The sequence below is a fragment of the Oreochromis aureus genome, linkage group 15 (genome assembly GCF_013358895.1).
Source record: "Oreochromis aureus strain Israel breed Guangdong linkage group 15, ZZ_aureus, whole genome shotgun sequence".
Taxonomy (NCBI): domain Eukaryota; kingdom Metazoa; phylum Chordata; class Actinopteri; order Cichliformes; family Cichlidae; genus Oreochromis; species Oreochromis aureus.
In genome coordinates, this window is record NC_052956.1 from 34,575,792 (window position 1) to 34,603,163 (window position 27,372).

The 27,372-nt window shown below is 39.1% G+C and overlaps 2 protein-coding genes across 2 annotated transcripts in view; both read left to right on the forward strand.

Annotated features, from left to right (window-relative positions):
- The first annotated feature begins 2,967 nt into the window (after window positions 1–2,967).
- uhrf1 (ubiquitin-like with PHD and ring finger domains 1) lies at window positions 2,968–15,053 on the forward strand. Its single transcript, XM_039599434.1, has 17 exons — window positions 2,968–3,105; window positions 5,267–5,429; window positions 5,610–5,876; window positions 7,167–7,318; window positions 7,989–8,204; window positions 8,761–8,876; window positions 9,019–9,205; window positions 9,342–9,465; window positions 9,594–9,701; window positions 9,858–9,962; window positions 10,203–10,309; window positions 10,409–10,571; window positions 10,677–10,814; window positions 11,113–11,212; window positions 11,427–11,575; window positions 11,942–12,040; window positions 13,407–15,053. The coding sequence occupies exons 2-17, from the start codon at window positions 5,277–5,279 to the stop codon at window positions 13,551–13,553; spliced, it is 2,331 nt and encodes a 776-aa protein (XP_039455368.1). The 5' UTR covers window positions 2,968–3,105; window positions 5,267–5,276; the 3' UTR covers window positions 13,554–15,053.
- A 403-nt stretch (window positions 15,054–15,456) lies between these two features.
- The window catches only part of kdm4b (lysine (K)-specific demethylase 4B), a 42,359-nt gene continuing 30,443 nt past the window's right edge, over window positions 15,457–27,372 (forward strand). Inside the window, exons 1-5 of the mRNA XM_031750255.2 lie at window positions 15,457–15,617; window positions 18,315–18,755; window positions 19,079–19,254; window positions 20,247–20,361; window positions 20,788–20,981. Of these exons, the coding sequence (XP_031606115.1) occupies window positions 18,342–18,755; window positions 19,079–19,254; window positions 20,247–20,361; window positions 20,788–20,981 (899 nt within the window). The 5' untranslated portion in view covers window positions 15,457–15,617; window positions 18,315–18,341. The remainder of the gene's footprint in view (window positions 15,618–18,314; window positions 18,756–19,078; window positions 19,255–20,246; window positions 20,362–20,787; window positions 20,982–27,372) is intronic.

The window sequence follows — 27,372 nt, forward strand, 5'->3', positions numbered from 1 at the left end:
AATCACTTAAATAGGATTGCCATTAGTGGGAGTGGGTGGCCAAGCAAAATTACCCCAAGAGCGCATCTGTTGGATTGAGTGGCGACTTATCCAAGAGTTGACAAGAGACTACAGAACAATATCCAGAGAACATCAGGCCTCGCTTACCTCAGTTAAGGTCAGAGTTCATGACTCCACCATAAGAAAGAGACTGGGCAAAAATGGCCTGCATGGCAAAGTTCCAAGAAGATACCTCTGCAGAGCAAAAGGAACTTTTGCCAGAAAATATCTCGATGATCCCCAAGACTTTTGGGAAATACTCTGTGGACTGATAAGACAAAAGTTTGGAAGATTTTGGAAGGTCTGTGTCCCATTACATCTGTCTAAAAGCAACACAGCATTTATGAAAAGGAACATCATAGCAACAGTAAAATATGGTTTTAGGCTGTTTTGCTGCTCAGGGTCTGGAAGATTTGCTGTGGTAAATGAAACCAAGAATTCTGCCATCTACTAAATCATCCTCAAGCAGAATGTCCAGCCATCTTTTTGTGACCTCAACCGTAAGCGCACTTGGGTTCTGAAGCAGGACAATTACCCAAAACGCACCAGCAAGTCCACCTCTATATGGCTTTGGAGTGGCCTAGGCAAAGTCCTGACTTGAATCTGATTGAGATGCTGTGGCACGACCTTAAAAAGGCAGTTCCTGCTCCAGTATGGTTGAATTACAACAATTTTGCAAAGATTAGTGGGCCAAAATCCCTCTATAGCACTGTAAAAGTCTCATTGCCAATTACTGCAAACACTTGACTGCAGGTGTTGTTACTAAGGGTGGCCCAAACAGTTACTAGGTTTAGGGGACAATCACTTTTTCACACAGGCCCATGTAGATTTGGTTTCACTCCCTAATAATAAACACCTTCTTTTAGAAACTGCATTTTGTGTTTACTCATGTTATCTTTGTCTAATATTTAAATGTTTCAAGATCTGAAACATGACAAACATACAAAAAATATTAAATCGGGAAGGGGGGAAACACTTTTGACACCACTGTAGGTATATAGACTAAATTTGATTTAAAAAGGGTCGAAAGGTTTGTTGACATTGTTTTAAAATATTATTTAAAAAAAAAAAAAAAAAAGATTTTTCCTCCCTGTAATCATACTGATCCATTCCATAGATTCTCAAACTGTGTCAATAGTGGTTGCTATAGCAGTGCAACATCCCACAGAAACCAGCAGCTGGTGGCAGCACAATGTTGCTGAAGCGGGAATGAGTGCAAATGCAGAACAGAAATGAGCTATAAGAGAAAGTTTAAAACACCTGTGACTACAGTACAATTCAAGAACTAGGGTAGTAAGTAGGGTAACATTCTGACCTCTTAAATGAAAGATTGTATCTGCTGCTTTTAGAGCTGTTGGCTTTTAACGGACTGTCATTATCACAAAGTGCAAGTAAAACTTTCACCAAAAATTCAGCTTTATATACTGGTGTATTTCTAACGCTTTTCACATTTCCGGCTCTAGTGGCAGTGCATCTTAGATTTTTAAAACATCTGTTAAAATAAAGAATGTTCAAAGTAGTCAATTTTCTTGTTTTTATCACATTCAAAGGAGGAACTGGTTCCAGTTGTGTTTACTTCTGCTTTCTGTTTTTTTTTCCATGTATAGTTTCAGTTGCTTTGCTCGTGTTGTTTACTTGTTCTGCTGGTTGTATTGTGTTTTCTTTATGGTTTGCTTCACTTACTACCGCACCCCTTTGTTTTTAAAAAATCCCCCTCGCCTCCCCTTTCCCCTAGCATAGTGGGGCCTTCTCTGTGTGAAGTTTGAGTGTGGTTGCGTGGGTTCTCACCAGGTACTCTGGTTTCCTCCCACAGTCCAAAAACGCGTGGGTTGGGCTTTATGATTCTAAATCGTCTGTATGTATAAGTGTAAGACTCTGTGTCAGACTGGCAGCCTCATCCCCCTACAACCCTGAACTGGTTAAGTAGAAGAAAATTAATGGACAGAAATAATTATGCCCGCTACTGGCTAGAATTTATTTATATTTCACATGTATTGTAGTTTATTTTGCAACCTGCATATAGTGTTTTGTTTTGTTTTTTTATAGGAATATCTAATATGTGGTAATAAAGATATTTGTCAGAACTGCATTTTTTCATCTCATTTGTTTAAAGTATAAGGAGAGATTTGGGTTAGGCAATAAATCGTGCCTTAACGGGAACTAGAAAAAATAAATAATCTTGAACCATTTAAAATAAATACTTTTAATTGACTATTAAAGATTGACGTCATGGCCATATACACAGATCAGTTGGTCAGAAGGTGACCTCAAACGCAGCATTACTGCATACTGAACAAACATTAACCTCGCGGGGGACATGCTTTAGGACGGAGTTTATTGCACAGTGGAGGCTATTTACGTGTCAAGTTCAAAGCAAACAAACAGCATGCCTCTTGTGTGCGCAAAAGCACATATTCCTCCCACATACACTTGTCATTTTCCATGCTTTCAGGCGCTTGAACTGAGTTGGTCTCATTAACTTTCGGCTCCCGCCAAAATGAGGGGGAGGTATCTTAATTGCACATCATTAATTAAGCTGAATCATAAGAGTCTAACGGGTGATCTACTTATTAAAGTCCACCGAAAGGTTCAGTGCATTTAGTTGATTAGTTTGAAGACTGGGAACTCTTTCTAAACCCAAATACGAAGCCGTGATAGTTCGGACGCAATCAAAAAGCTCTATCAGTGAAGTTGTTTACCAGAAGCACCATCTGTCTCTCCGGGATACCGGTTTTACATGGCGCCGAATAATCTCGCGATAAATACTCGGAGGGCAGTTGTACTCACGAGATTGTCGTTTCGCGCGCTGATGATAAGCTCCAGTCACATTCCAGATTGACAACTCTGTTACCCAATTGACACGATGTGGTTAGAGAAAAGCAGCCAATGGTGAATCTGAACTGCGAGAGCAGGCGGGATATCAAAGTCTTGAAGAATAACTCATTGATCAATCTCCACCAAGGCATAGAGTTGGTCGTGCCATCCCTTCTAAGGAGTTAATTGGGGAAAACGTGCACGTTTTTCCTTAAAAGTCAATTTCTTGTTTTTGCTTGGACGGACAGACAGGTAAAGCAAATTTCAGCGTCTTTTAATTACTTTTTAAAAATTGTTCTCATTGATATATTCAGCCAGTCGCTAGCAAACTGAGGTTAGCTAACTTGGCAAAGTCCTACCTCCTTTCTTTTTGGCTTATTGCACCAAGTTACTCAGCCAGTCAAGTGTAAACGTCAAAATTAGTTAAATCTGATAATCATCGGGACAGTCTTAGAGCTATTTACTGTACTCTGGCTTCCTTTTGCTAATATAGTATTTAAAAGCTCTGTAAAATAAATTGTAACGTGGTTTGCTTTAAGCACTGATATGGGTGGGCGATGAACTTGTGAACTTTTAACTTGTTATCCTTCGGAACGTTCACATAATCTGAAACAAATGGTGTAAACTGAGTTAGCTTTGCAACTTCACTGCTTCTCTTTAAGAAAAACAAATAAGCTAACGTCGGGCTGTTTATTTTCCTGTTTGGCTGGATTGGTGTGGCATGACGTGAATCTCATTTTCCTCAGCATCTTTTAAACGTATTAATTTGCGTGGGCAAAATGGTACCCCTTGGATGGGAACAAGTAGTTTGTTTTCGAGGTTTTGACTTATGTTTTGTAGACTGCGGCTGGTTTATTTCGAGCCAGCAGAGCGAACAGGATCTCAGCTGAGAGCGCTGAAGTAAACGCGCAACCCCCGCTTAGCTGGCCCCTTGCTGTTTTGTAACAACAAAGGACGACATATGCGGATAAAAAGCCACTGTAGTATTATAATAATCGGTTTAAAAGTACAGGCGAGTTGGTATTTGGGTATGTTTCATTGTCAGGGAGCGAAGGCACATTGTTGGCTAGCGCTCCCTCGCGTCCGGATGTGCTTTTAAAAGAACTGGGAGTGGCCTACAGCTCAGTTTCCCGCACTGTATTTAAATCAGCCCGTTCCCTCCCTTTTCTCATATTCTGTTGAAGTGACAGTGCTGACAGCAGTACAATGCACTGAGTAGGGAGGGAAACGGTCATATTTCTGCTGCTGGAGACAGTTTCGTCTTAACTTGTTGTGATCACTAAACAAAAACAGCCAATCCCTAGGGATGTGGATTCACCAGATGTGGTGTTTTGACAGTCCTCCACACAGCCTTTTAAGATGCAAATTCAGAATCACTGAAACTTTCTCAGTGAAGAAAAAAATATTCAGCAATGCGAAAGCAAACTAAAACGTAACATACAGTAAGAAAATCAATTAATATTTAGAAATATTTGTAAAGCATATGTTTATATGACTTACATAATCTGAACTAAAGCTCAAGTGATACTGGATGTATATGTCTGTGTGTATTTATTTTACGGAGCAATGGTCCTGATAAGGAAATACTGACTGGTAATTTCCATATATGCACAGAGCATGATAGTTATATTTAAAAGGGGAAATGATGAGGTTGTTGTTTAACTTTCCAGCAATGTATTTAACAAATGAATAAGGTCCTTACTATGTAGAAAATGCCAAATTTAACAGCACCATCTGCTCCGCTGTTTGTATTCTGCTACATGTGCTGCAGACAGAGCTGCGATCATTGTAAATAGACTCGGGGCGCTCTCTGCTGGATAAACGAAGTAGTTGCGTTGATTCCAAAAATGAGCCCAGGCATATTTTTTGGTTCCTTATCTTATAACATATTTCTTGATATAATATATCTGTTATAGGCTGATATCAGTCCAGCCTTTGTCTGAATGTAACTCAAGTTGATGATAATTGTCTGTCTTCAGATATGTTATACAAATGCACATATCAACAGTTTGGTTTAGAGCGAACACATTCTTTATTAATGAATGCAGCTTAGCAGAGAAAATGACTGTCATAATTTTTTTTTCTCCAGTGTATGGCGAAACTGAAAGTTTGGTTCACACCTTCAGATCTGTCTAGATAAAGCTCAAATATGTACCATGTAGTACTATTCACTATGAAATGCATTTAAATATAAAACGATTTGCAGATATGTTTTGGTTTTTCATTTAAACTTCAACCTACCACTGCAGAAAAAACAAGCATGGCACACACCTCACATTTCTGTTTGTACTATGAGAGTGTGTACTACTGCTGGATTAAAAGATGAAATGAAATCTTTCAGGAAAGACTTGTTATTAGTGTGCTATCGAAAATAACTAGCTATAATGGGAGTGGTGTTTGATTGTTGACACAGGGCAGCTGCAATGTGGATTCAAGTGCGCACAATGGATGGGAAGGAAACCCATCGGGTGGATTCCCTGTCCAAACTCACCAAGGTGGACGAGCTGCGTCTCAAAATCATGGAGATCTTTAAGGTGGAGCCAGAGAGACAGAGACTCTTCTATCGGGGCAAGCAGGTGAGCCTGGTGTTAACAAATGACTTTATTACATTTTAGTGCAGTAGCTGAAGTGATCTCAGTGATGGTTGTAGCTCAGTTGTCAGCGCTGCTTTAGCATGTAGTCACAAACAAAATGTAAAATGCTATAAATGATATCTACAATTTTTTTTTTTTTTTTTTTTTCCCTGTTTATATCAGATGGAAGATGGCCATACTATATTTGATTACAACGTAGGCCTAAATGACATCGTGCAGCTGCTTGTTAGGCAGCAGTTGCCCCCCGTTGATGTCGTCAAGAGTAAGGACAAAGAGGCAGAGCTCTCAGACTCTGATTCTGGCTGCGGCTCAACCCAGAGCGAGTGTGACAAGAGTTCGACTCATGGCGAGACAGAAGGTCAGACTGCAGGAACCTCTGCACAGACAAACTCCCCAGAACTCATCGACCCTGGATTTGGACTTTACAAGGTATGCGCTAAAGACTGGTCAAATTGAATGTGATGTGTATTAGTTCCTCTTTAAGCCAGCTGTGGTAGGATGGCGATACAATGTAGAACTACTACTACTGTGATGTTGATGTTTCTGGCTACAATCTTAAAAAAAAAAAAAAAAAAAAATGAGAGGGATTAAAAAACAAAACAAACCCAAAACACAATGCAAAGAGAAATTGGATAGGATAAATTGGGAATATGTAGCCCAAATAAGTCAGGTAAGCAATGACTGCTCCAGATGTTTGTTTAAAATACATAAAGCTCAACAACAGATACTAAAAAAGACAATACAGAACAAACATGGCTAGAAATGCCTACATTAAAAAACAAACAAACCCAAAAACCAACCAACCAAACAAAAAAAAAAAAAAACCCAAAACACAGACCTCGACAAACAATAAAAAAAGACATGCAGGAAACGTATCAAGGTTTCCACTATATTTCTTCACAACTACTTGACATTGGCTCAGATAGTCTCAGGAACTGCCAAAAGCTTTTCATCGGGAGGTTGTGATGGGCTGTGCCCGATAAGCTCTGTATGTCACGTTCATGCCATTATGTGGTAAGCTGTGCAGATGTGGAAAACATGTTTATTTGAACTCTTAGTTCTCTTTATTTTTTGCAAAGTAATTGATTTTTTAACACTTGTGTATGTGTAAAGTTGATGCTGTGTGCGTGTGTATGCATTGTGCTGCATATAAAATTGCACTTTGTATAGCTGTTTTAACTAATGAATGTGGGGAAAATCTGGCGGACGTTGATTGAAATCGCCTTTTCTCACAGTCAAGACACAGTGGGTGACAGACATGCATGTTGCTACTTGAGATTCTCATCTGATTTTAAAATTGACCTGAGAGAGCAGCAGGAGGCAAGATGCAACATGCTCCCCGACTGAGGCTAAGTTCAGTGTTGGGGTCACAGTGTTTCAGACATCTTTTCCCTTCTGGTAATATCTAGAAGAGTTTGGCGCTAAGAATTTTATTTTTATCTTTGAATAAAAAAACAAAAAACATAAGATACATATATGTGTGTGTGTGTGGAGAGAGAGAGAGATGGAATGAGTTTTGTTGACCAAGCTTCTAAAAGGACAGCGTGCGAAGGTTTAGTTTTACAAGACATCAAATGAGCCACTTTGTACTGAACTTAAACCATTTTTTGGGTGGGGAATATTCAAAAGACATTTTATGAATTATGCTGAAAAAGTGACTGCAGTTTTAAAGTGTCAAAAGTTTGCTAACTCTTGTTTTGTGTGTGTGTGTGTTTGAAGATCAATGAGCTGGTGGATGCGAGAGACTTGAACATGGGAGCATGGTTTGAGGCCCAGATTGTAAACGTTACCAAGACCACAAAGACGCCCAAAGAAGAGGCTGCAGAGGCAGAGCCAGCTGAGGAGATACTGTACCATGTCAAATACGAAGAGTAAGAATCATTTTTGGTACTAATGACTAATTTTTTATTTTTTTTCCCATCACATCACTTTATCAACGCAGTATTTGTCACGTAGCAGCACAGAGCAGAGTTTCTGTACTAATGGTCATCAGTCAGCAGTTTGCGCTCTGATTTTGGTTTTAGTGATCAGGAGTGGAGTGGGTGTTGTAATTCTACAAACTAACTTGTTGCAGCAGTGAAAATGTTAATTGAAAGAAGATGTCAATGTAAGCTACTTTAAAAGCTCTTCTCAAACACACTGGAGATCAAAACTGATGGTCCTGTTTAAATTTGATACTGCGAGCAATGCAGTTGTTACATTGAAGATTTTTTTTTGTTTTTTACGGACTCTGAACTTTAAGTTCTCATTTTGCTCAGTGAGACACTACAATGGAACAGGTTTTCCCATTTGTTAAGTACAGTGTATATAAAGGGCAGGCATTGCTCTGTAGATCTGTGACTTGATTGAAAGGTGCTCTTGTTTATTAGATGGCAAGCACATTAGTGTTGGAGGGAACATTCATGTGAGTCGTGTATTGGTTCAAACTTGCTGCATTGACTACTGGTCCTTACTATTCAGACATGTTTTGTATGTTTTGGCCATGCTGCAGCACTGCTTGTCTTTGAATTGCAAAATCATTCATCGCTTTTACTTTCACAGCTATCCGGAGAATGGTGTGATTCAGCTGCTGGCAAAGGATGTTCGGCCACGTGCTCGTACGGTGTACCAGTGGCACCAGCTGGAGCCAGGAATGGTTGTCATGCTTAACTACAACCCCGATGAGCCCAAGGAACGTGGCTACTGGTATGATGCTGAGATCCAGAGGAAGCGGGAGACCCGCACCCAGCGAGAGATCTATGCTAAGATTATCCTTGGGTAAGGCCATCGTTGCATATAAGTTGGAGTTGTTGTGCTTTGTAGCATCTGTTACGACTTGTCATATATAAGAACATTTCACTGGCTGTGGTAGATGATAAACATTTTCTTTAAGGTCTGTTGTAACAGTATCTCATAGTTTGGTTTTTGAATGCCACAGCAGCAGGTGTGTAGAAGCTAATTTCCTGCTGTGGTATCAGTGGATGCCACTGAAACAATTTTTGACAGTTTAACCAACTGTGTGTATGATTGTTTGGAGGATAAATGGCTTTCATTAACATTACGTCTGATTAATGTATCTGATATCAAATGGGTTTGGTTTTGTGTTGGTGACGACCTAAAGTATAGCTAACCTTTTTGTTCGTGCATCGGGAGCTTCCTGTTATCCTCATGTTTGTCATTTCTTTTGCCTTTTGTTTAAGCTTGGACAACATGGAAAGCATTAGGAAGTTAGATTATATTGTTTGACTATTCTAACAGCTTCCTCTTTGTTTTTTGTTTTTTGTTTTGTTTTGTGTGTTTGTTTCTTTTTTGTTTTGGTTTTTTTTAAATGTAGTGATGCTGGTGACTCTCTTAATGACTGCCGCATCATGTTTGTCACTGAAATCTACAAAATTGAGGAGCCTGGCTCGTTGAGTGACGCCCCCGCTGGATCTGAGAGTCCACTAAAAAGTGGGTTTTAAATCTGCATTTTTTTTTTTAATTGCAAAGATGTGTAGCAGTAGTCATAATCTAGAAATCTGAACTTAACCTTTCACTAAGGAATGTTGCAGAATGAAATGAAATGCATAATCAAAATGAATGCAATCTTCAGGATCAAATGGACCTGAGTGCAAGCACTGTAAGGATGATCCCAAAAAGAACTGTCGCTGGTGTAACTGCCACATCTGCGGCATCAAGCAGGATCCTGACAAACAGCTGCTGTGCGATGAATGTGACATGGCCTATCACACCTACTGTCTGAATCCTCCACTCACCACCATCCCTGAGGATGAGGACTGGTGGGTAGAATCAGAAATCCAGCATTCATTTAAAATTGAACAGAGCCACAAAGTCATCAAATGTTAGAATGGAAGACTTGGAAGATTATCATCAGTGTGTCAGGGTCGACTTTACCTTTTACCTTACATTTCGCAGGTATTGCCCAGGTTGTCGTAATGATGTCAGTGAGGTTGTGCTGGCTGGAGAGAAGCTGAAGGAGAGCAAGAAGAAAGCTAAGATGGCTTCTGCCAGCTCCTCGAGCCAAAGGGACTGGGGCAAGGTGAGTGCTGCCACAATGTGAATCTTAATCTTGTCAGCTTTTTTTTTTTTTTTTTTTTTTCCTCCTTTCTTATTATGGGAATGACAATTAAACATCATATAAATGATTTGCTTTATTTCCTGTGTTAGGGTATGGCCTGTGTCGGTCGAACCAAACAGTGCACCATTGTCCCATCCAATCACTACGGCCCAATCCCTGGCGTTCCTGTCGGTTCCCTATGGAAGTTCAGAGTCCAGGTCTGCTTTTTTTTTTTTTTTTTTTTTTTTTTTTTCTCCCCACCCTTTCCTTCCTCACTATGTGGCTTGTCATTATTTGTGATGACTTGTACCCTGGATTAATAATGGTATATTAATATAATAATAATAACGGTTTAATTTCTTTTCCACCCTTAGGTGAGTGAATCTGGTGTTCATAGGCCTCACGTAGCTGGAATTCACGGCAGGAGCAATGATGGTGCCTATTCTCTGGTCCTGGCAGGAGGCTATGAGGATGATGTGGTATGTTTTTGTATGTTCTTTAAAGAAACACAAAGTAGTGAGAACATGTTACTTGGGGGGGAAGGAAAGGAAAGGTTGCTACTTGCTGTTTGTTTTGATCAAAATGCTGTCAAATAATATTGCTTTTCAAGTATTAGCACTCATATTTTTAAAACATTGTATTTATTTTATGCAACAGCCTGATGACAAACTTTGTGAACTTAAGTGTGTTTAATATCTGTGGTGCTTCTTAAACTATAGGATGATGGTAATGAGTTCACCTACACCGGCTCTGGTGGGCGAGATCTGTCAGGAAACAAGAGGACTGCGGAGCAATCATGCGATCAGACACTTACACACATGAACCGGTATGACAAGGCTATAAAAACTCACTGGTCTTAATATTCAAGTTGTCTGCTTAGATCTTCCTTTGCATATGTAAATCATCTGTTTTTGGGCCTCATCAGGGCGCTGGCTCTCAACTGCAATGTCCCCGTCAATGACAAAAATGGAGCAGAAGCCAAAAACTGGAAGGCAGGCAAACCGGTTAGAGTAGTACGCAGCTGCAAGGGACGCAAGCACAGTAAATACTGCCCCGAGGAAGGGAACCGATACGATGGAATATATAAGGTATGAAGGAAAACTAGAATTTCTTTTTTGCCTTTGGTAAATCAGCAGTGATTTCACAATATTGCAACTGTTTTAGTTTTACTTGAGATCTTTATCTTCCTTTAGGTGGTAAAGTACTGGCCAGACAAAGGCAAATCAGGCTTTTTGGTCTGGCGGTATCTGCTGAAGCGTGATGATGACGAGCCAGCACCATGGACCAGAGAAGGCAAGGAACGCATCAAGAAGCTGGGTCTCACCATGCAGGTAGAGATGATTAGATTATATTGTCCATACAATTTTTTTTTTTTCGTTTCCTTTCAGCAATGGTGGATATTTTTAGTACTTGGTATGATGCTGGATGGAATAAACATCATGTTCTTCTGTATTTTGTTGAGAAAATGAGCTTCTGCATTACTAAAAATATTAAGTATAATGTAATACACTTAATGAAGCCTTGTAAGTAAATGCATTACATCTTAGATGTTTTCAATTCATTAATTACCTGCTGACTGTTACATATTGTTGTAGTGTAAACTAATAAAAACAACTTTTATTGTTCCAGTATCCTGCAGGCTATCAGAAAGAGAAAGAGAACAAAAATGAAGTGGAAGAGGAGGCGACACCCAGCAAGGCTAAAAGGAAGAGAAAATCTCAGGGCAGCGGTATGTTGTTTGTCTATGTGGAAGTTGGTAATGTCAGAACTGTGCTTTCTGTAGTTGGAAAATATCAAAAACATGATATTGCTCAAAGGGATGATTATTTTCCCTGGGTCCAGATGACACTTTAATGTATTTGACATTGTTTTTATGTAGCAGCTTAACTAAAATTGGATCCTAGAAGCTGTTTATTAATGAAAAATGTCTTTGTTTCTCTCAGAATCCTCAAAGACCCCACCAGCCAAAACTCCTAAGAAAGTCAAAGTAGAGATGTACAAGCTGTCCCAGGAACAAAAGGCACTCATCAAAAACGACAAGCTAAACAAGAAGCTGTGGGATGAAGCCATGGAGTCACTGTCACTTGGACCGGTAAGGATAAGAATATCTGTACATTTGTTCAAATTACCACAATGTTTTAATTGTTTGTTTGTTTTTTTGTAAATATTTACTGAAGTTACTATTTGGGAAAGTGCTTGTATGAATGGGTGAATGTGCTTTGATGCTCAAAAGTGCTTTATAAAAACCAATTCACTTTACCAATATTATTGGTTTGTGTGACAGTGGGCTGCTGGGTGGAACCACACTGTGCTTTGCCAGTGTAATCACTTGCGAATTTCAAACCTATGTGGATAGTAAATGCAACTTGAAATAAGAAGCCTGTGTTCCTCTGTAAAACAAAAACCACTGAAACTGTCTATGAAACTGATCTGAAATTTTGTTTTGTTTTTTCTGCAGAAATTCTTGAACAAAGTTGAAGAAGTTTTCCTCTGCATTTGCTGCCAAGAAGTGGTCTATCAGCCCATCACCACAGAGTGCCAACACAATGTCTGCAGGGTAAGAAACTACTAATTTCCCAAATCTAGAGTTGTTGCTCTAATAAATTTACCACTTGGTAATATTTATTCTGGAGTACGTAGTAGAGATCATGTTTAAATTTTGTGTCATAGTAGATAACAGTAACAGCTAAAACTGGTTTAATTTTGCTAGAAATTGGGTCAAGGTCATTTTAAATGTGAAAATCAGTAAACACTTTTATAGAAAATTGAGATGAATATAGAGTAATATAAAATCTTCAAACCTCTACTACTAGGCCTTCAGGAAACATGAGTAACTAGGTTGGTTAATCATTTGACCTTAAAACCTTTATTGTTAGCATCCATGGTAAAAGTTGACCTTGGAAAAAATTCCAAGAAATCATCATTGAGTAATATATCACTTGCTGTATGACACACTTTATGTTTGCAATATGATGCCCAACAATATCAGCGACTCCATTACAGGCCGACATCATCACGTTATAATGGGGGGGGGGGAACAAACAGACTGACGTTATAATAAATTAAAGTATGCCCCTTGCCTTGCCTTTCAGGGGTGCTCTTGTTACTTTAGCTTTAAACTTTTACATGTTAACTTTTGTAGTCCTCTTAGTTGTCATGTAGTAAACTACATAACAGAATAATGTTGAGTCAAATAAAGCAGAATACAAAGCATTTATTAGTAATGGAGGTCACAAAGTTTGTTGCACTAGCTGTGACATTTTATGGATTCATTCACTGATGGTACCTCCTGTAGCACCATTGCAGGTTGAATTTCTTCAGCTGCTACAGGGGGTACATCCTCTGCTGCTTTCCTGATGAAGGAGCTGATTAGGTCTCATGTTTAGGTCCTGAGAGATTAAATTTCCCAGAATAGGAAAGACTTGATAGTGTCCACTGGCAGTGATGCATGATGATGGGTCTAATGGGCTGGATTCTTCCTGAAGTCCCATTATCGCCACAGTTTTGACAACTCCTGGTTGTTTTCTCCGCACCAGGTCACTAGATTGTCAGACTCCTCCTTATCACAGCCTGATTAGGGTGGTGTCGTCTGAGAACATTAGAAATTTGGCAGACTGGCTGGAGGTGCAGCTGTTTGCCGTATGGAGTGAGGTATTATAATGGGGAAGAGCCCAGGCGCCTGCTGTATTGTGAATGGTGAAGGGGGTGGAACTGGATTGCTGAGAATGTTGAAAGGCTCTATATGGATGTTTTTAATGAGTGATGTTACGAAAACCTATTGTATTGCAGTGATAGCATTTGTTGTGTTTGTGCTTAGAGTATCTTTTTGACCTACTAACACCTCTGATAAATGTATCACAAACTGTTATTTAACAAAACCTGCTATTGTTTAACAAAAACTTGTTCTACTTTTTCCCCTCCAGGAATGCCTTCAGCGGTCCTTCAAAGCAGAGGTGTACACCTGCCCGGCCTGCAGGCACGACCTGGGCAAGAACTACTCCATGTCAGTCAACAAATCCCTGCAAGACATTCTAAATCAGTTTTTCCCAGGGTACAGCAACGGGCGATGATCATTGGTGCTACTTATTCAGCCCTCGAGGAAATGAGACGTAAACTGTAAGGGCCGTTTTCAGTAGAGGCAATAAAGAATCAGTTTCTTTTAATATATTCTATGATTATAAAACTGCAATATTTGTGGACTTCAATAATATCATTTTCACCTTGGATCTGCAATGATGTGGTGTTAAAGATAAATTTAAAAATCCCTTTAACTGGCTGTACCCTTACTCCATTAATACCTTCAATCTCGACTTTTTTTCTCTTTTTTTTTTAATTCCAAGTGCTTCAATCTATTTCATTAACTAATGCTAATGTTATCCATGATGTAAATTGTGTCCTTTTTAAACTAAATATCTCTGTGTTTAGCTCTTTTCAAAGAGGATGTTAAGTGGTTAAGCCGTTCTGCCCAACTTGTTTGAAGATTTTTATTTTTTTGTAATTATTCGAGGATTTTATTATCATCCAGTCTGTTCTGCTTTGCTGTGAGGTCGGCCCTCATTTTGGTGCAATTTGTCTTAATTCTGATCATGCAGTTGAGATTTTAAAAAGTTTGTTTGTTTTTCCTGGCATGATTACATGATTAAAATCTCACTGTTTCTCTTAGATATAGATGATATACAAGTGCAAACTGACCCAGATCAGTTTTGTGTTCCTGCACTTGAAGATTCTGAGGCCAGGTAGCCTAGTCATCAGATGTTGGATTTTCTAGCTATACCGGTTCCCTGAATGTTTTCATACAGGAATGTTTCTAGCTGTATATTAAGTTTGTAAAAGTTGTTATGAATTTGATAAAACATTCAGATGCCAAACGTGATAGATTACTAAAGAAATGTTATCCTCTGGCATAGATTTGGATATCCCTTGTTTTGAAAAGGTTCACTTTATTAAAGTCCAAAGAAAAAGCGGTGCTTAACCAAGAGTGTAATGTAGACCTCCCATCTATCAAGCTCTCTAGATGTCCCTGACAGGTAAATGTATTGGTCTAGAAAATTGTATTTTTCTTAAAGTTCAAAGTGTACTTTTCATCTTTTTATAATCTTATTTCTACCATCTATGTAGGGGGTGTTCAGTCAGCCTTTTGTGTCTCCAGCGGTCACCTGTGTTATCTGACCTCATTTAAGGAAAAAAACAAAAACAAAAAAAACAGGAAATGCTTGATTTACATGTTAAGGAAATTCCACACGCTGATCCTGAAATTCAATTCAACTGAATTTTACTTGCCTTTGCCTTTGTCTTTTCTTTTCTTTTCTTTTTTTCTTTTTTTTTTTTTAAATGCAGTTCAGTGAGTTTCAGGAGCAGTGTGTTATTTATCCACGTGCCAGCACTTCAGGTTTTGATGGAGATACAAATATTTGCATAGACTGGGAAATGTATATTTTCTGAAATTGTATAATTTTTTTTTTTTTTTTAGTCTGATGTAGTTTTGATATGTAGTTTTAGAATTGCACATATTTTGTGCAGAATTTTTGTCAATGCATTTTCAGTGTTATTCAATAAAGTAAAAAATTTGACACGTGTGTTTTCTTGGGGGAAAATCTTTACCTTTTTCACAGTTTTTACTTAAAGTAGGAATTAAAACGAAAAACAATGTTCAAAATTGATATGTGACTTTGTAATGTCATGATGGGAAGCTATCCTAACACTAACAATTGGATATGCAACTTTAAAAGTCATACAGGTGTAGTCAGGACGGCTGAACCTGTTTATCCCTGCTCTGAGGGTGTTTTCTTTTTCTCTTGGCCAGCGGAGCATAGCAACCTTCAGGAAACCCGGCAGTGTGTACGTGCGTGACGTGCACATTGGTTGCGTGAGAGCCATAGAAACCATGGAGTAGTAAACGTCGAATTTAATTGGTTCCTCTGTTTCGATAACAGAGTAAACCAATCATATGTTTCCTAATATCCGTCCGTCACGTGTTTAAACCAATCAAAAGGCAGAGTTGGTGAAAGTAGGCGCGTCCTCAACGACAAGCCCAGCTAGCTAATGCTAGAAGAAAATCGATCCAGGGAATCGGTACTAAACGAAACTAAAACGACTGAACGAAACAGGGACAGGGCTATAGTTTGCCGCAGGAGGTAATATTTCCTTAGTTATATTTATTTTAGTAAATTGCAGAGACCATATTCTCGTCTATCCATGGAGTGTGTTCCGTCGTTGTTGTTTTGTTTTTTTTTTCCCTTCTAAATGCAGATATGGAAGTAGCTAAGCAGAAGCTAGCCAGCGTTGGCTAGGAATACATTTACGTCAGGACACGATGATATGTAGCTCCTTAAAATGAAATGGTTGATATGTGCATATGTGCAACTTGCTGCTGTTGCATTAAGCGATTATACGGGCAGTGCATTTTACTGACCTTAAAGAGCTTCGGCTGCCTTTCTTTTGTTCACTATGTGGGTTAAAATGCTAATAGTTATTGGCAGTTGTGCAGGGCTATGGTCGCCTTTAGCAGTAGCTGCCAATAATAAGTTGACACTATGCAACCGAGCAGCATCGTTTTACACTTACAAAGCCAAAGCCGTGAAAGAACCATCTGGGTAACTGATATATTTTATGAGTTTTAGCCTCTTGAGGGGACTGCTTGCTGCACAGTTGAATTAAGTTTTAGGCCTACATGGAGTTAAAGGCCCCTATTTGTTGTGATGAGCCAGCTGGGGGTCATGTGGCCTCCATTCACTTTAGTAGGTCAGTCCCAGTTAGAAAGAGGGTCCCAGCGTCTAAAGCAGTTAGTCATTGGAAAGATGTAATAAATCCTTTTCCAATCAGTCAGAATTAATTTTAAAGGTAAAACTAGTTTGAAATGGTTGCCCTGGGCTTTGAAGAAATGAATGCTTTGAAATGTGTTATGAAATGTCTCGGTCACTGAGTAGTTGTGTTTACGAGGATTATATGTCAATTTCAGCAAAGCAAACTTACTGTTAGCTCTTTTTTTTCGTTCATCTCAAACTTGTCTGCTGCTTAAGGTTACAACACATTTCTTCATATGCACTGTGGGCTTTTGTACTTCATGCAAACGAAGCGCAATTTGCATTATCTCGTGTCAGAAAGTCGGAGTGGGAAGTACACTACTGCTGTTTTAACCTCGTGGGCGTAAGATCTGTTTGAAGTTGTGAATGAGGATAATGCAAAGCACATTTAGCAATGCAGCAGTGTGTATCTTTTAGTGCATGTGCAGCGCTGAAAATGGTTACTGTTCCCTGACTCACCAAACATAAAGCTAAAACTCTTCTATAACCGTGATAGAACAGTGAACATGCTGTCTGTAGCGCAGATGGGGACAGTCACTGCAAAGTTGTGAATTGAATTGCACACGTGTTGTTCACAGTGCCACAGTTGATCTTTCAGCAGATACTAACTTCCTATCAACAGGGTGTTTGTTAGCCTTATTAGGTAGTTGTTTGGAGATGGCAAAATTAGATGATCCCTCGAGTAAACTGTAATATAATGCAGCCATAACTTCCTATAAAAAAAGAAAGAAATGCACCTTTTAAGGAACATGGATGCATTGATCACTGATATTGTCTATGTTAATATGTACAACATGATTAATGAATACAGAGTCACATAAGTGATGGATCAATTAGGATCAGGTTATTGTTATTCTAAATGTAAAAGCTCAAATTCTTTATTTGTATTTATTTATTTTGATCTTAAAACATCACACTTGCACAATTACTGGCTGGATACAATTTTCTGCCATGAGGCACTGGTGGTAGTGCATTATAAAGGCTCAACCAACCAGTGAAAATATTACTTAAAGGTTTGGTTAGTCCAACAAAAATCACAATGTCCCGTCAATTAATCCAAAGTGTCACCCGTAAATGTTGTCTGGCCGTGGGGCAGCGACTTGCAAATGGGAGAGGTGGTCGGGGTAGGTACTCTCCACCAATACAAACTGCTTAGGTACTTTACGCTCTGTCTATTTATCCGCTGCTGCTGTTGAGAGGACAGTGAATGATTTTTATCTTATTAAAACAATTGAATGTAAGGGGACTGCTGGCAGCTTAATACGTAAAGCTTTTAACAGATGTTTTGAAATGGTTATAACAATATGTTAATTAGCTAAACTGAAGGCTGTAGGTTTTGTCTTACACAGAACCAAAAAAACCCTAAATCATAGTATTAGAACTTGGCTTGAAAATGTAAACAGTGGTAATTAAAAATGCTTCTGAATATTCAAAAACACTGATATAAAGTGAAAGTGCAGACGAAAGAAGATGGTTTAGAGTGAGTTTTTTTTGTAGTTTAAATGAAGTTTAGTGCTAGCTACTTTCTGGTGTTTATTTTCACATTTGGATTTGAAAAAGTCTGTGGTAAGCCTTAAGAGAATGAGAGCCATTGAATTTGTTTGACACAAGATTTGACAAGATGCAGAAGTGACACTTTTAAAATGTAGGTTAGGAAGTGCCTTCAGTAATGTTATGATCAAGAACACCCATATTTGGTGAAGGAAGTGGACAGGTTTGCTTTTTTGTGTTAACAGCTGTGTAGATTGCACTCAGATTGAGTTGTTCGGTCTTGTTTATTTTTAAAATCAATCTTTTAATTTTCCATATTATTTTCAGTATTTAATTTTTTGTTTTTATTTAAATGTACAAAACTAATCACGCATTGTTGTCAGAAAGTTGTATTTTTCGTTTTTAGAAAAATATTTTTAAAACATAGATTTCTTTCCCTTGCAGTTTTGTCTAATTTGCCTTTGCAAAGTTCTCTGTAATTTGAATGCATTTGAGGCAGACTGTGTGTGCCCTGAACACCACCGATTTCCTCTTTAGGTTTACCTGCAATCTTTCCGAGAGCCAATGGCTACCGACATGCCCATGGAAGATGTGTTGGGTCCTCACCCCGCCCCAGCCTCTTCCACTCCTCCTGACCCAGCGTCTCCCCCTACTCTCAGCTCAAATGAAGCCCAAAACCAGATTCCCACTCTGGAGCCAGCAATAGCTGAAAACCTGAATAAAGTGGTAATCTCAGAACAAAATGCTGCTCCACACCCCAATCCAGCTCAGCCCGCAGACCCAAATGTGGCCCCAGAACTTGTTCCAGGTGCTGAGGTGCCTCCGGGCCCTTTGCTGGCCCCCCTGCCGCCAGCTGCTGCCAAGAACCCCAGCTGCAAGATCATGACTTTCAGGCCCACAATGGAGGAGTTCAAAGACTTTGCCAAATACATCGCCTACATGGAGAGTCAAGGAGCTCATCGCGCTGGCCTGGCAAAGGTGAGTTCAGTACACAGACACACACATATATGTATCCACATATCCACTGCAGTCTTCTTTCTAGATGTTTATGGTTTTAGTGAAGTCTTGCTGTTACATTTTGTGCATCTCTTTTAGATTCCTACCTGTTTTTGCATAGCCAAGGTTCAATCTAACATAAATACATGTTAGAAAATGCTTGTTCGAAGCATTTATACTTTTAAGCTGAAATCCTTCCTATAAATTTCCTAAGGTTTAATCTGCGTACTTTGAATTTGAATAGATTTTGAATCTGCTGACCTTGTAAAGGTTAAGCGTCTTTTTTTTTTTCTCTCTCTCTCCAGGTGATTCCCCCTGCAGGTTGGAAGCCACGCAAGTCCTATGACACAATCGAGGACATGGTGATTCCAGCTCCCATCAGCCAGGTAGTGACGGGTCAGTCGGGTCTGTTCACCCAGTACAACATTCAGAAGAAATCTATGACTGTGGGTGAATACCGCAAGCTGGCCAATAGCAAGAAGTAAGTCGGTCCCAACCTCAGGGGTTTTATTCGTAATGGATTCCATACAAATGCAGTATCTAATGTGATGTTTTGCACGAAAGTGTCCTTGTGAGCTTTGATGGTGCAATTATTGCTCTTACTCAGCATTGTTTAAAACAGGAACGTTGCTAAATATAGTGTCTGTGAAGGTTCTCAGTCATCCAGGTCATCGTAGTCAAAGGAGTTTGCAAAGAAAAGCGTCTGGGGGTCCAGGGGGTCCTTTGTCCCTCTTTGGGGGGATACTCCCACTGGGTTTAAATCTGGGACTCTCGGCCATTTGACCTTAGAACTGAAGAAGCTTCTCGGATGAGAGGTGAAACGTCTTCAAGCAACTCAAAGAAGTCCAGACGCTTTTCTTTGCAAACTCCTTTGACTGCTAAATATAGTGCAACCACGATGATGGAGAAAATAAATAAACGATAAAAGTGCCTTCTAATATTTCACACTAAATCAGGAATTGTGTTATTTATACCTACGATTAGCATCAAAGTGCCAGAAAGAACAGACAGGTTTTCTGTTTTAAACTAATACTGTTTAACACCAGTGCACAGTATTTTACAAAGCTGCAGGTTTTGTTTGTTCCAATAACCCTGAGTTTGAAAATAATACTGTCTTAAAATGAGTGAAATGGGTCATGGTGGGTACCGGCAGTTGTGGTGCTAGTGACAGTAAAAAGCCAGTTCAAACTATATTATGTTGCTGTGTTTTTGTTTTAAATTTTATAAACATTTTCTTTATAAATTGTCGTGTAGATGCTATAACTATTAAAGAAGAATAATAATGTAGCAAATGAAAACCTTGGCATTGTTTCAGAACTACTCCAAAAGCTCAAACTCTTGTATACGTTGGACTTAAATTATTTTATTAGAGTCCTGTTTGCTGATTGTAAATGTTTGCACAGTGCTTGTTTGAGGGTTTAGTTGAAGGGCGCCACACTGCTTACAATACGACCTGTCCTGTTCTGTTTGCAGGTACTGCACGCCACGACACAAAGACTTTGATGACCTCGAGAGGAAGTATTGGAAGAACCTGACGTTTGTGTCACCTCTTTATGGTGCTGATGTGAGCGGCTCCATCTATGATGAGGTGGGTGAAGTTTATCTGGATAATGCCAATTTTTATTAAGTTTTTAAAATATTCTTGGTATTGTTTTTGTTTGTTTGTTTGTTTGTTTTTAAATAAAAACAAACCACTTCTGGCCTAATAGGTTTATAGTGGTTTATTTTCCATGAATGGACAATTTTCAGGATTGTGTTTTCACCATTAGTAGTGTTATTATTAGAACTTAATTAAAATGCACCATGTAATTGTGATAGAAAGCTGCTTTAGGAGTTTACAACTTTATATTTCAAGATTTTTGCTGCTGTTGGTGTAACTTTCGAAATCATGCTCAGTGAGATGATAGTATGACTACAGCACCATCTGGTGGTCATTGATGGAGCTTGATGGCCTGATGAAAGTGTAGCGTGCAGGTTCCCTTGTACTTGATATTCATAATTGCATCCTCTCCAGAACATTGAAGAATGGAACATCGGCCGTCTCAACACACTGCTGGATATGGTGGAGCAGGAATGTGGGATCGTCATTGAGGGTGTCAACACTCCATACTTGTATTTTGGCATGTGGAAGACAACCTTTGCTTGGCACACTGAAGACATGGACCTCTACAGCATCAATTACTTGCACTTCGGGCAGCCCAAGTCCTGGTAAGTCATCTTTTTTCCTGATCTTCTATGAATGTGACACAAATTGCCACTTGAAGTTCCAAGTGTATATTCTAATTAAAACTGGTGTTTAAAGTTCATTTGAACTCATAGACTGTATATTAAAAAAAAAAAAAAAAAAAAAAAAAAAAAATGGTTAAGGTCCCAGATCAAAAAGGTGAAGCCATTTGTTGAAGTGTCTTAAAGCTGTATACTTTCTCATGGCTAGCACAGGATGGTGACTTTGGTTTTGAAAAAAGAAATCAGATTATAGTCCTTTTAGGATCAATTCTCATTTAACCTTAAGCAGAAAAGAACGTAAAAAGCACAATTAGAATAAAATAATTAATTTTAAAAGAAAACTGGAAATTAAAACAAGCTGCCGTAATAAGTGACCCCAACAGAGGCCAACATAGCCCTTCTCTGTTAACTGTTTGTACCATCTGTCATTCTTTTTTGTTTTCTTAATCTTTAATATTGTAGCAGTTTTATTGGCCATCAAAAACAATGGCTTGTGCTTCTGTTTCACTTAATGCAGGATGAGAGGGACACATTTGTCATGCAGAAGTTTGCATTTGAAGCTATTGCTGTTTCAGATGGCTTCACTGCCAGCCAGTTAGCCTTGGCTATATGTCACTGAGTGCATTGTTTCAGTGTAACTGGGAAACTTGCCTCCAAACCACAGCTCCTCTACCTCAGTTAAGCTGCTGCAGGCTGTGAATAGTTCTGTAGCCAGGATCACACTGTGATGGAAGCAGGGACTGAGAACATTTGTGTATTCTTATCAGGAAATGGTTAAACAAATTAATAATGATAATAATAATACAGATAACAGGAAATGCTGGATAAAAACAGAAAATTTAATTCTCAAAACAAAATTTATGGCAGTGATCAGAATCAGAAATACTGTATTTATCCCCAAGGGGCAATTAAGATTACCATTCAGCATCACCATTAAGTGATGCTTTCCAAACAGTATTTAGAGTTAAAAGTTTGTGTATAATTTCTTACAGTTTGTGTGGGGACTACAGAATCACTTTACCCCTTTGTGAGTGTACCGCCACATTACAGAGTGATGCTTCTCTCACCCCATGAATGATCTTTAAGTGCAGAATGTGCTCAGCCAAAGTCGTGTCAAAGCCCGTTTCCCCACCGGCTTTCTAAAAGGCAGTGAAACAGCGAGTTTTGTTTAAGGCTTGTCACGAAATGAACATTGTATAGCGACAGCTTGTTCTTATTTAAAGTGACAACAGTGACAGCATAGGCTGAAAGTTGGATTCTGCTACCTGAATTCCTGAATTGTTTGCAGTGAGCCTTGCGAAGGAAAGAGTGAGAGGGTGCTTTGCACATTTGCACGCTAATTTTCACCTGATGATGTAAATGGAATGCTTGTCCTGTATAGCTCAAATGTGTCTATATGTACACATGGATGCCTTATAACTTGAAATTTGTGTCAAAGTCTTCACTACATCCTGTTTATTATAAGTGTGGACAGTAATGAAGATTGGCAAAATTTTCAACTCGTTTCACTCCTTAATCATTCTTTAGAGACACAACGTGTCTGCCTTTAGCTGACCTGATTTTGGGTCCAAACTGATGTCTGTGTACTACGTTTCCAAAGCAGAACATAGCAGTAAAAACTGATGCTGGGGGGTGATGGAAATATATAGGGTAGTTTAGCTATCCTTCCTCCCTGTTTCCTCTTTGTTTCTAGTATCTGGTTAGCTGTGTGTAAGGTTAATCACAACTGCTGCTGCGCTCGTTGCAGACCATTAGCCACAACCCCTAACTCGTCCCGGCAGATGGCTGCCCCTCTCTGAGCTCTGTTCTGCTGGATGTTTCTTCCTGTAAAAATGAAGTTTTTCCTTCCCACTGTCACCAAGTACAGTGTTGGGTCTTTACGTTCCAAAATAAAGCACCTTAAGGTGACTGCTGGTGTGATTTGTTGCTATAGAAGTAAAACTGAAATGAATTAAACCATGTTTTCAGTTAAAAAAATTTTTTGCCAAATCATTCATCTTGATGAAATTTACTAATTACGTGCTTTGGACTCAAGCAAATACGAATTCAAACTGAAGCTTGACTGATTGGTAATGCCAAACAATAACAAAGTAGTGTTTCTTTCAGTTCAATGCGGGGTAAAAAATGTTAGTTGTTACAGTTTGTGTCAACAGTGGGCACAAAAGTTATTTCTCTTAATAATTGCTAGTTGTCACTTTATCTTAATCACATGATTTATTTTTCAATTTCTAGTCTGATGCGGTACTTTGAAGAATGGTAAATTAAAAACAAAGATATTGATTTTTGTCTCATCGTACCTTGACATTTGGGAGTTGCTCAAACTATTTACAGAGCCTGTTGTACAGGAGAGGTAGTGCTGTGATTCAGATTTATATTTTTCTTGCCTGCTGTCTGTGTTTCTTTCTGTCACACAGCCCTGGATGTCCATGGTTCCTGAGGGGAAAATATGTTCTTCTTCTTACCTTTTCTGCTCCTTGATTGTCTTGTGTGTGTGTGTGTGTGTGTGTGTGTTGTCTTTCCCTCCACCTTGTTTTCCATCCATATCACTGCAGGAGGGGAGCAATGTCATCTCAGCTTTCAGAAATACAGTATTGCTTCTGTGTATGTGTGTGTTTGTGGGTTTTTATTGTTGTTTCAAAGATTTCCATCTCTGTTTTCTTTCTCACCTGTCTTCCTTCTTTTCACAGTATGCTTCCCTGCCACCTTTTCCCCTCTCTTGCTTGCTTCCTGAAGTGCTATACCATTTGTCTATGTGTTATAGCTCCCCCTCTCTGTGATGTCACCTCATTAAAATCATCTGTCTTGTTTTCACACCTCCGAGTGAGCATGAGTATATTTCACTACGACTCAGTATCAAAGTGCGTGTGGTATGACAGATGAAATTACATTCATCGAGCTGCAATGTTCAATCTGGTGTTACATGTTCTGGACCTGTGGCACTGCTGCATTGCTTATGGAGGTCTGTGTATGCAGTATTCCTTTGTCTGAATACGCCTCCACAGTGTTTATTAAATTGCTAAGAAGGTGTGGTGTTTCTGTCTTTCTCTTGTATCCGTGTTTAAAGATTATTATGGAAACCATTGTTGGTTATATATTTAGGGCTCTTTCATAGATTTTTTTTTTTTTTTTTTTTTTTTTTTAACACACCAAAATGGTATAAATCCTTTCACGGCCACTTGAGGGCAGTGTTATTACTGTTGTCGTCTACCTATGTGCATTTATTAAATTTCAGTAATGTTCTTTGTGTAGCCAGAGAGGTATGCAAAGCATAGCCAATGTGAGACCAGTTTTGCTCACTATAACAGAAATTACCTGATTTTAATGTACAAGACAGATTTTAGCAGAAAGAGGACCTTGTGTTTTTTTTTTTTTTTTTGTTTGTTTTTTTTTGTTTTGTTTTTTTAAACCATTATCAAATTGGGTAATCAAGACTCTTGTAATTAAAAAAAACAAAAAAAACAAAACAGTTTGCCATCACATTTTTTTAACATCAGTTTGACTAATTGATGCCCAACTAAACAGATGTACGAGTTTTATTTCCTCTCTCAACATTTCTTATTCGTCCCCCAGACTTTTTATGCTTTTGTTGAATTCTCTTGCCTAATTCTCACCAAGCCCACCCACCCGCGCTTTTTTTTCCCCCCCCACTGAAACTGAATCATTTTCACTTTTATACTTGTGTGTGGTGGGGTAATTACAGGCTGTTAAACAGAGTACGGTCCTTTAAAACACACGCTCTCTTTGTCTTTCACTTCCTCTCCTCTCATAGTGCAGCCGATTGTGAAATTAACTCCGTTTCCCCATGCAACTCTGCTCCCATCAAAGTCAGACCCTACCAAAACTACTACTGCCAATCGCACACACTCTAGTGGATGTGTGGAAGATCTCAGCCTTAGCTGCCAGTCACTTTCTCCCCGTCTTTATCCCTCCATCATTCTCTTTTCTCTTTTCAGTGCTGAAACCCTGTCAATCATCCATCTACCCCAACACACAACAATAGATCTGCTGTCAGTTAAAAGATTAGCCTCTGAGCATGCAACTGGAAGATAGGGAAAGGCTGACGAAAGAGAATTGAAAGGGATATTTTGAAGTGTAGCCCAGCTGCAACTTCCCAGGAAGGGTGGAGTTCATTATGAAACCATCAGTTTTCAACCTCCTCTGTAGTCCAATGGTTTTGAAGCATTGTCGTTTGACAGTTCCCAGAGGAGAGGAACAGGGAGCTGAAAATCTGCATAGAAGTTGAAATGTAGCTGCAGTTCGGATGTTGAGTGGGGTGTTCTCAGCGTTGACTTGATGTTTGTAGTAGCTGAAAGTTCCTTTTTAACGGTGCCATAGTTGTTTACAGATTTTTAAAGAAAATTCCAAGAGAGAGTGAGGTTTGCTGCCAGGAGCTTTCCTATGTCCGTGTGTGTGTGTCCGTATTTTAACACTAAAAGTAAAAAATGTGTTTGGAAATGTTTGTGCAGAAAAATAACATAAAAATTGAGTGAAAAGAACATGAGACTTGCAAAACTTGTGGAATAAGTGTGTGTGCAACATGCAGTGACACATGCAGTGGCACTTCTCGTGCTGTCAAGGCTCCCCCCTCCATCTCTACCTGCCTGGAAAGCTGTCCCACCTTGGGTAAATAACACTCTTCCCCAGAGAGGTGTAAAAGTTCAAGCCTTCATTTGCCGTGTGTTGTTTTGTGCGTTTCTCACCATGCCGGCAGAGTGACATACGTGTTGTTGCCATGGAAACCTCAGCCTTAGGACGGAGGGGAACAGGAGGACTCACGCTGATCGTTTGATTTGTTTAGTTTGTCTCTGGGATGGAGTTCTCTGAAACATGTACATATTTGCACAGAAAGCTCTGATGTGATTTTACCTCACGCAGCAAAAACAAAAACCAAACAGCTTTTAGAGGTGGACTCCAAAACTTCGGTTTAGATGTAGTTGTTTTCTGTGTTCCTGAGTTGGAGGAAAAGATCGATATCAATTTAATCTTCAGCTGAGAGGTGTGGGATATATTTAGCCTAGCTGAACACAGATGCTGGAATTACTCAAAGCCCATTTTGTTTTCTTTTTGCTGTTCTTTTTTACAGTTTTTTTTTTTTTAATTTTTATTTCTTTTTTTTTTTTTATTTTGAGCTGCAACTAAACTGCATCACAATGCTGCACTCAGTTGTATCCGTGTGTATACCATGCTCTCTATATGACCCAAAACCCGAGTGATATATCTGGTCATAACCAAACTCATAAGAATGCCTGCGGAGCTTTGTGACAACATTAGCCCATAACCCAATGTCAGGTTGGAGCTAAAATCTATGCATAGCTTTTAGTGTTTACGATAAAACAGTGAAGGAGCCTGCAGTTCCAGCGACGGTCTAATCTTTTGTCTACAGGTGGCAGTGTGGCGCCATGTTTCATGGCGTCTCTGACTGGAATGGACTTTCTCTTTATACTTCCTTTTATTAAATTTTTTCATCCCTTCCTCTCTGTGAGTCTTATTCTCTTGTCCATTCTTGTCTCTCATTAGGTGCGCTGGCCTCTCACCGTCTCTCTCTTTGTTACTTCTTTCTCAGTTTGTTTCAAACATCTCTCTGGTTGTGAAGGCTTCTGTAAGAAAGCAGAGATGTAGGCTTTTTTTTTTCTCCTCCCCCCACCCATGTTCATTTCTCAAGGTCTATGGAGGGTTAAACAATACCGAGGAAATAATTGCTGTAATAAAGAGTATGTAATAACTTCACAAATGAGCAGATTATAGTTTAGCTCTGCTCCCTTCCTCCCACTCTGTTTTAGAAAGAAATTTGCTTTCTAAATTTAGCATATGACAACTGGTGTAATGCCACGCACTTTGCAGTACCTACCTCATGTATAACCAGCATGAACACTATGCCAATAGTAATACCTCGCTCTAGCACAAACACCAAGACCAAAGGGTTACTGTTACAAAAGGATGTAAAATATTGAGGTGATTTAAGAAAAACAAACAAACAAACAAACAAAAAGAGGGGCTTTGGCCAAATGCACAGACATGTCAGTTACAAAACCAAGAAATTGTTTTAGGGAGGAATAGTGAAGGTTATGTCATGGGCAGTTTCATCAAACCAGTAATTGCTGAGAGGTCAGAAATAACCTAGCACTCCCAAAACGCTAATTTCTCCTGGTCCTGCCCTTCACCGGTCATTTGATCTTTTCTACTAACCTCTCCTTCCCTCCCAGTCTCACTATAAATATTTTTAATGGTAATGTTTTTTCTTTCGCTTCTACAGTGTTTAGATATTGACATTTTTTGTTCAAAGTTTTCTTCTTAATTGCACCAAGTCAATCACTATAGTAATGCACATACAACCATGAGTCTCCGTGGTGTGTTTCTCACAGCTCTGACTCTA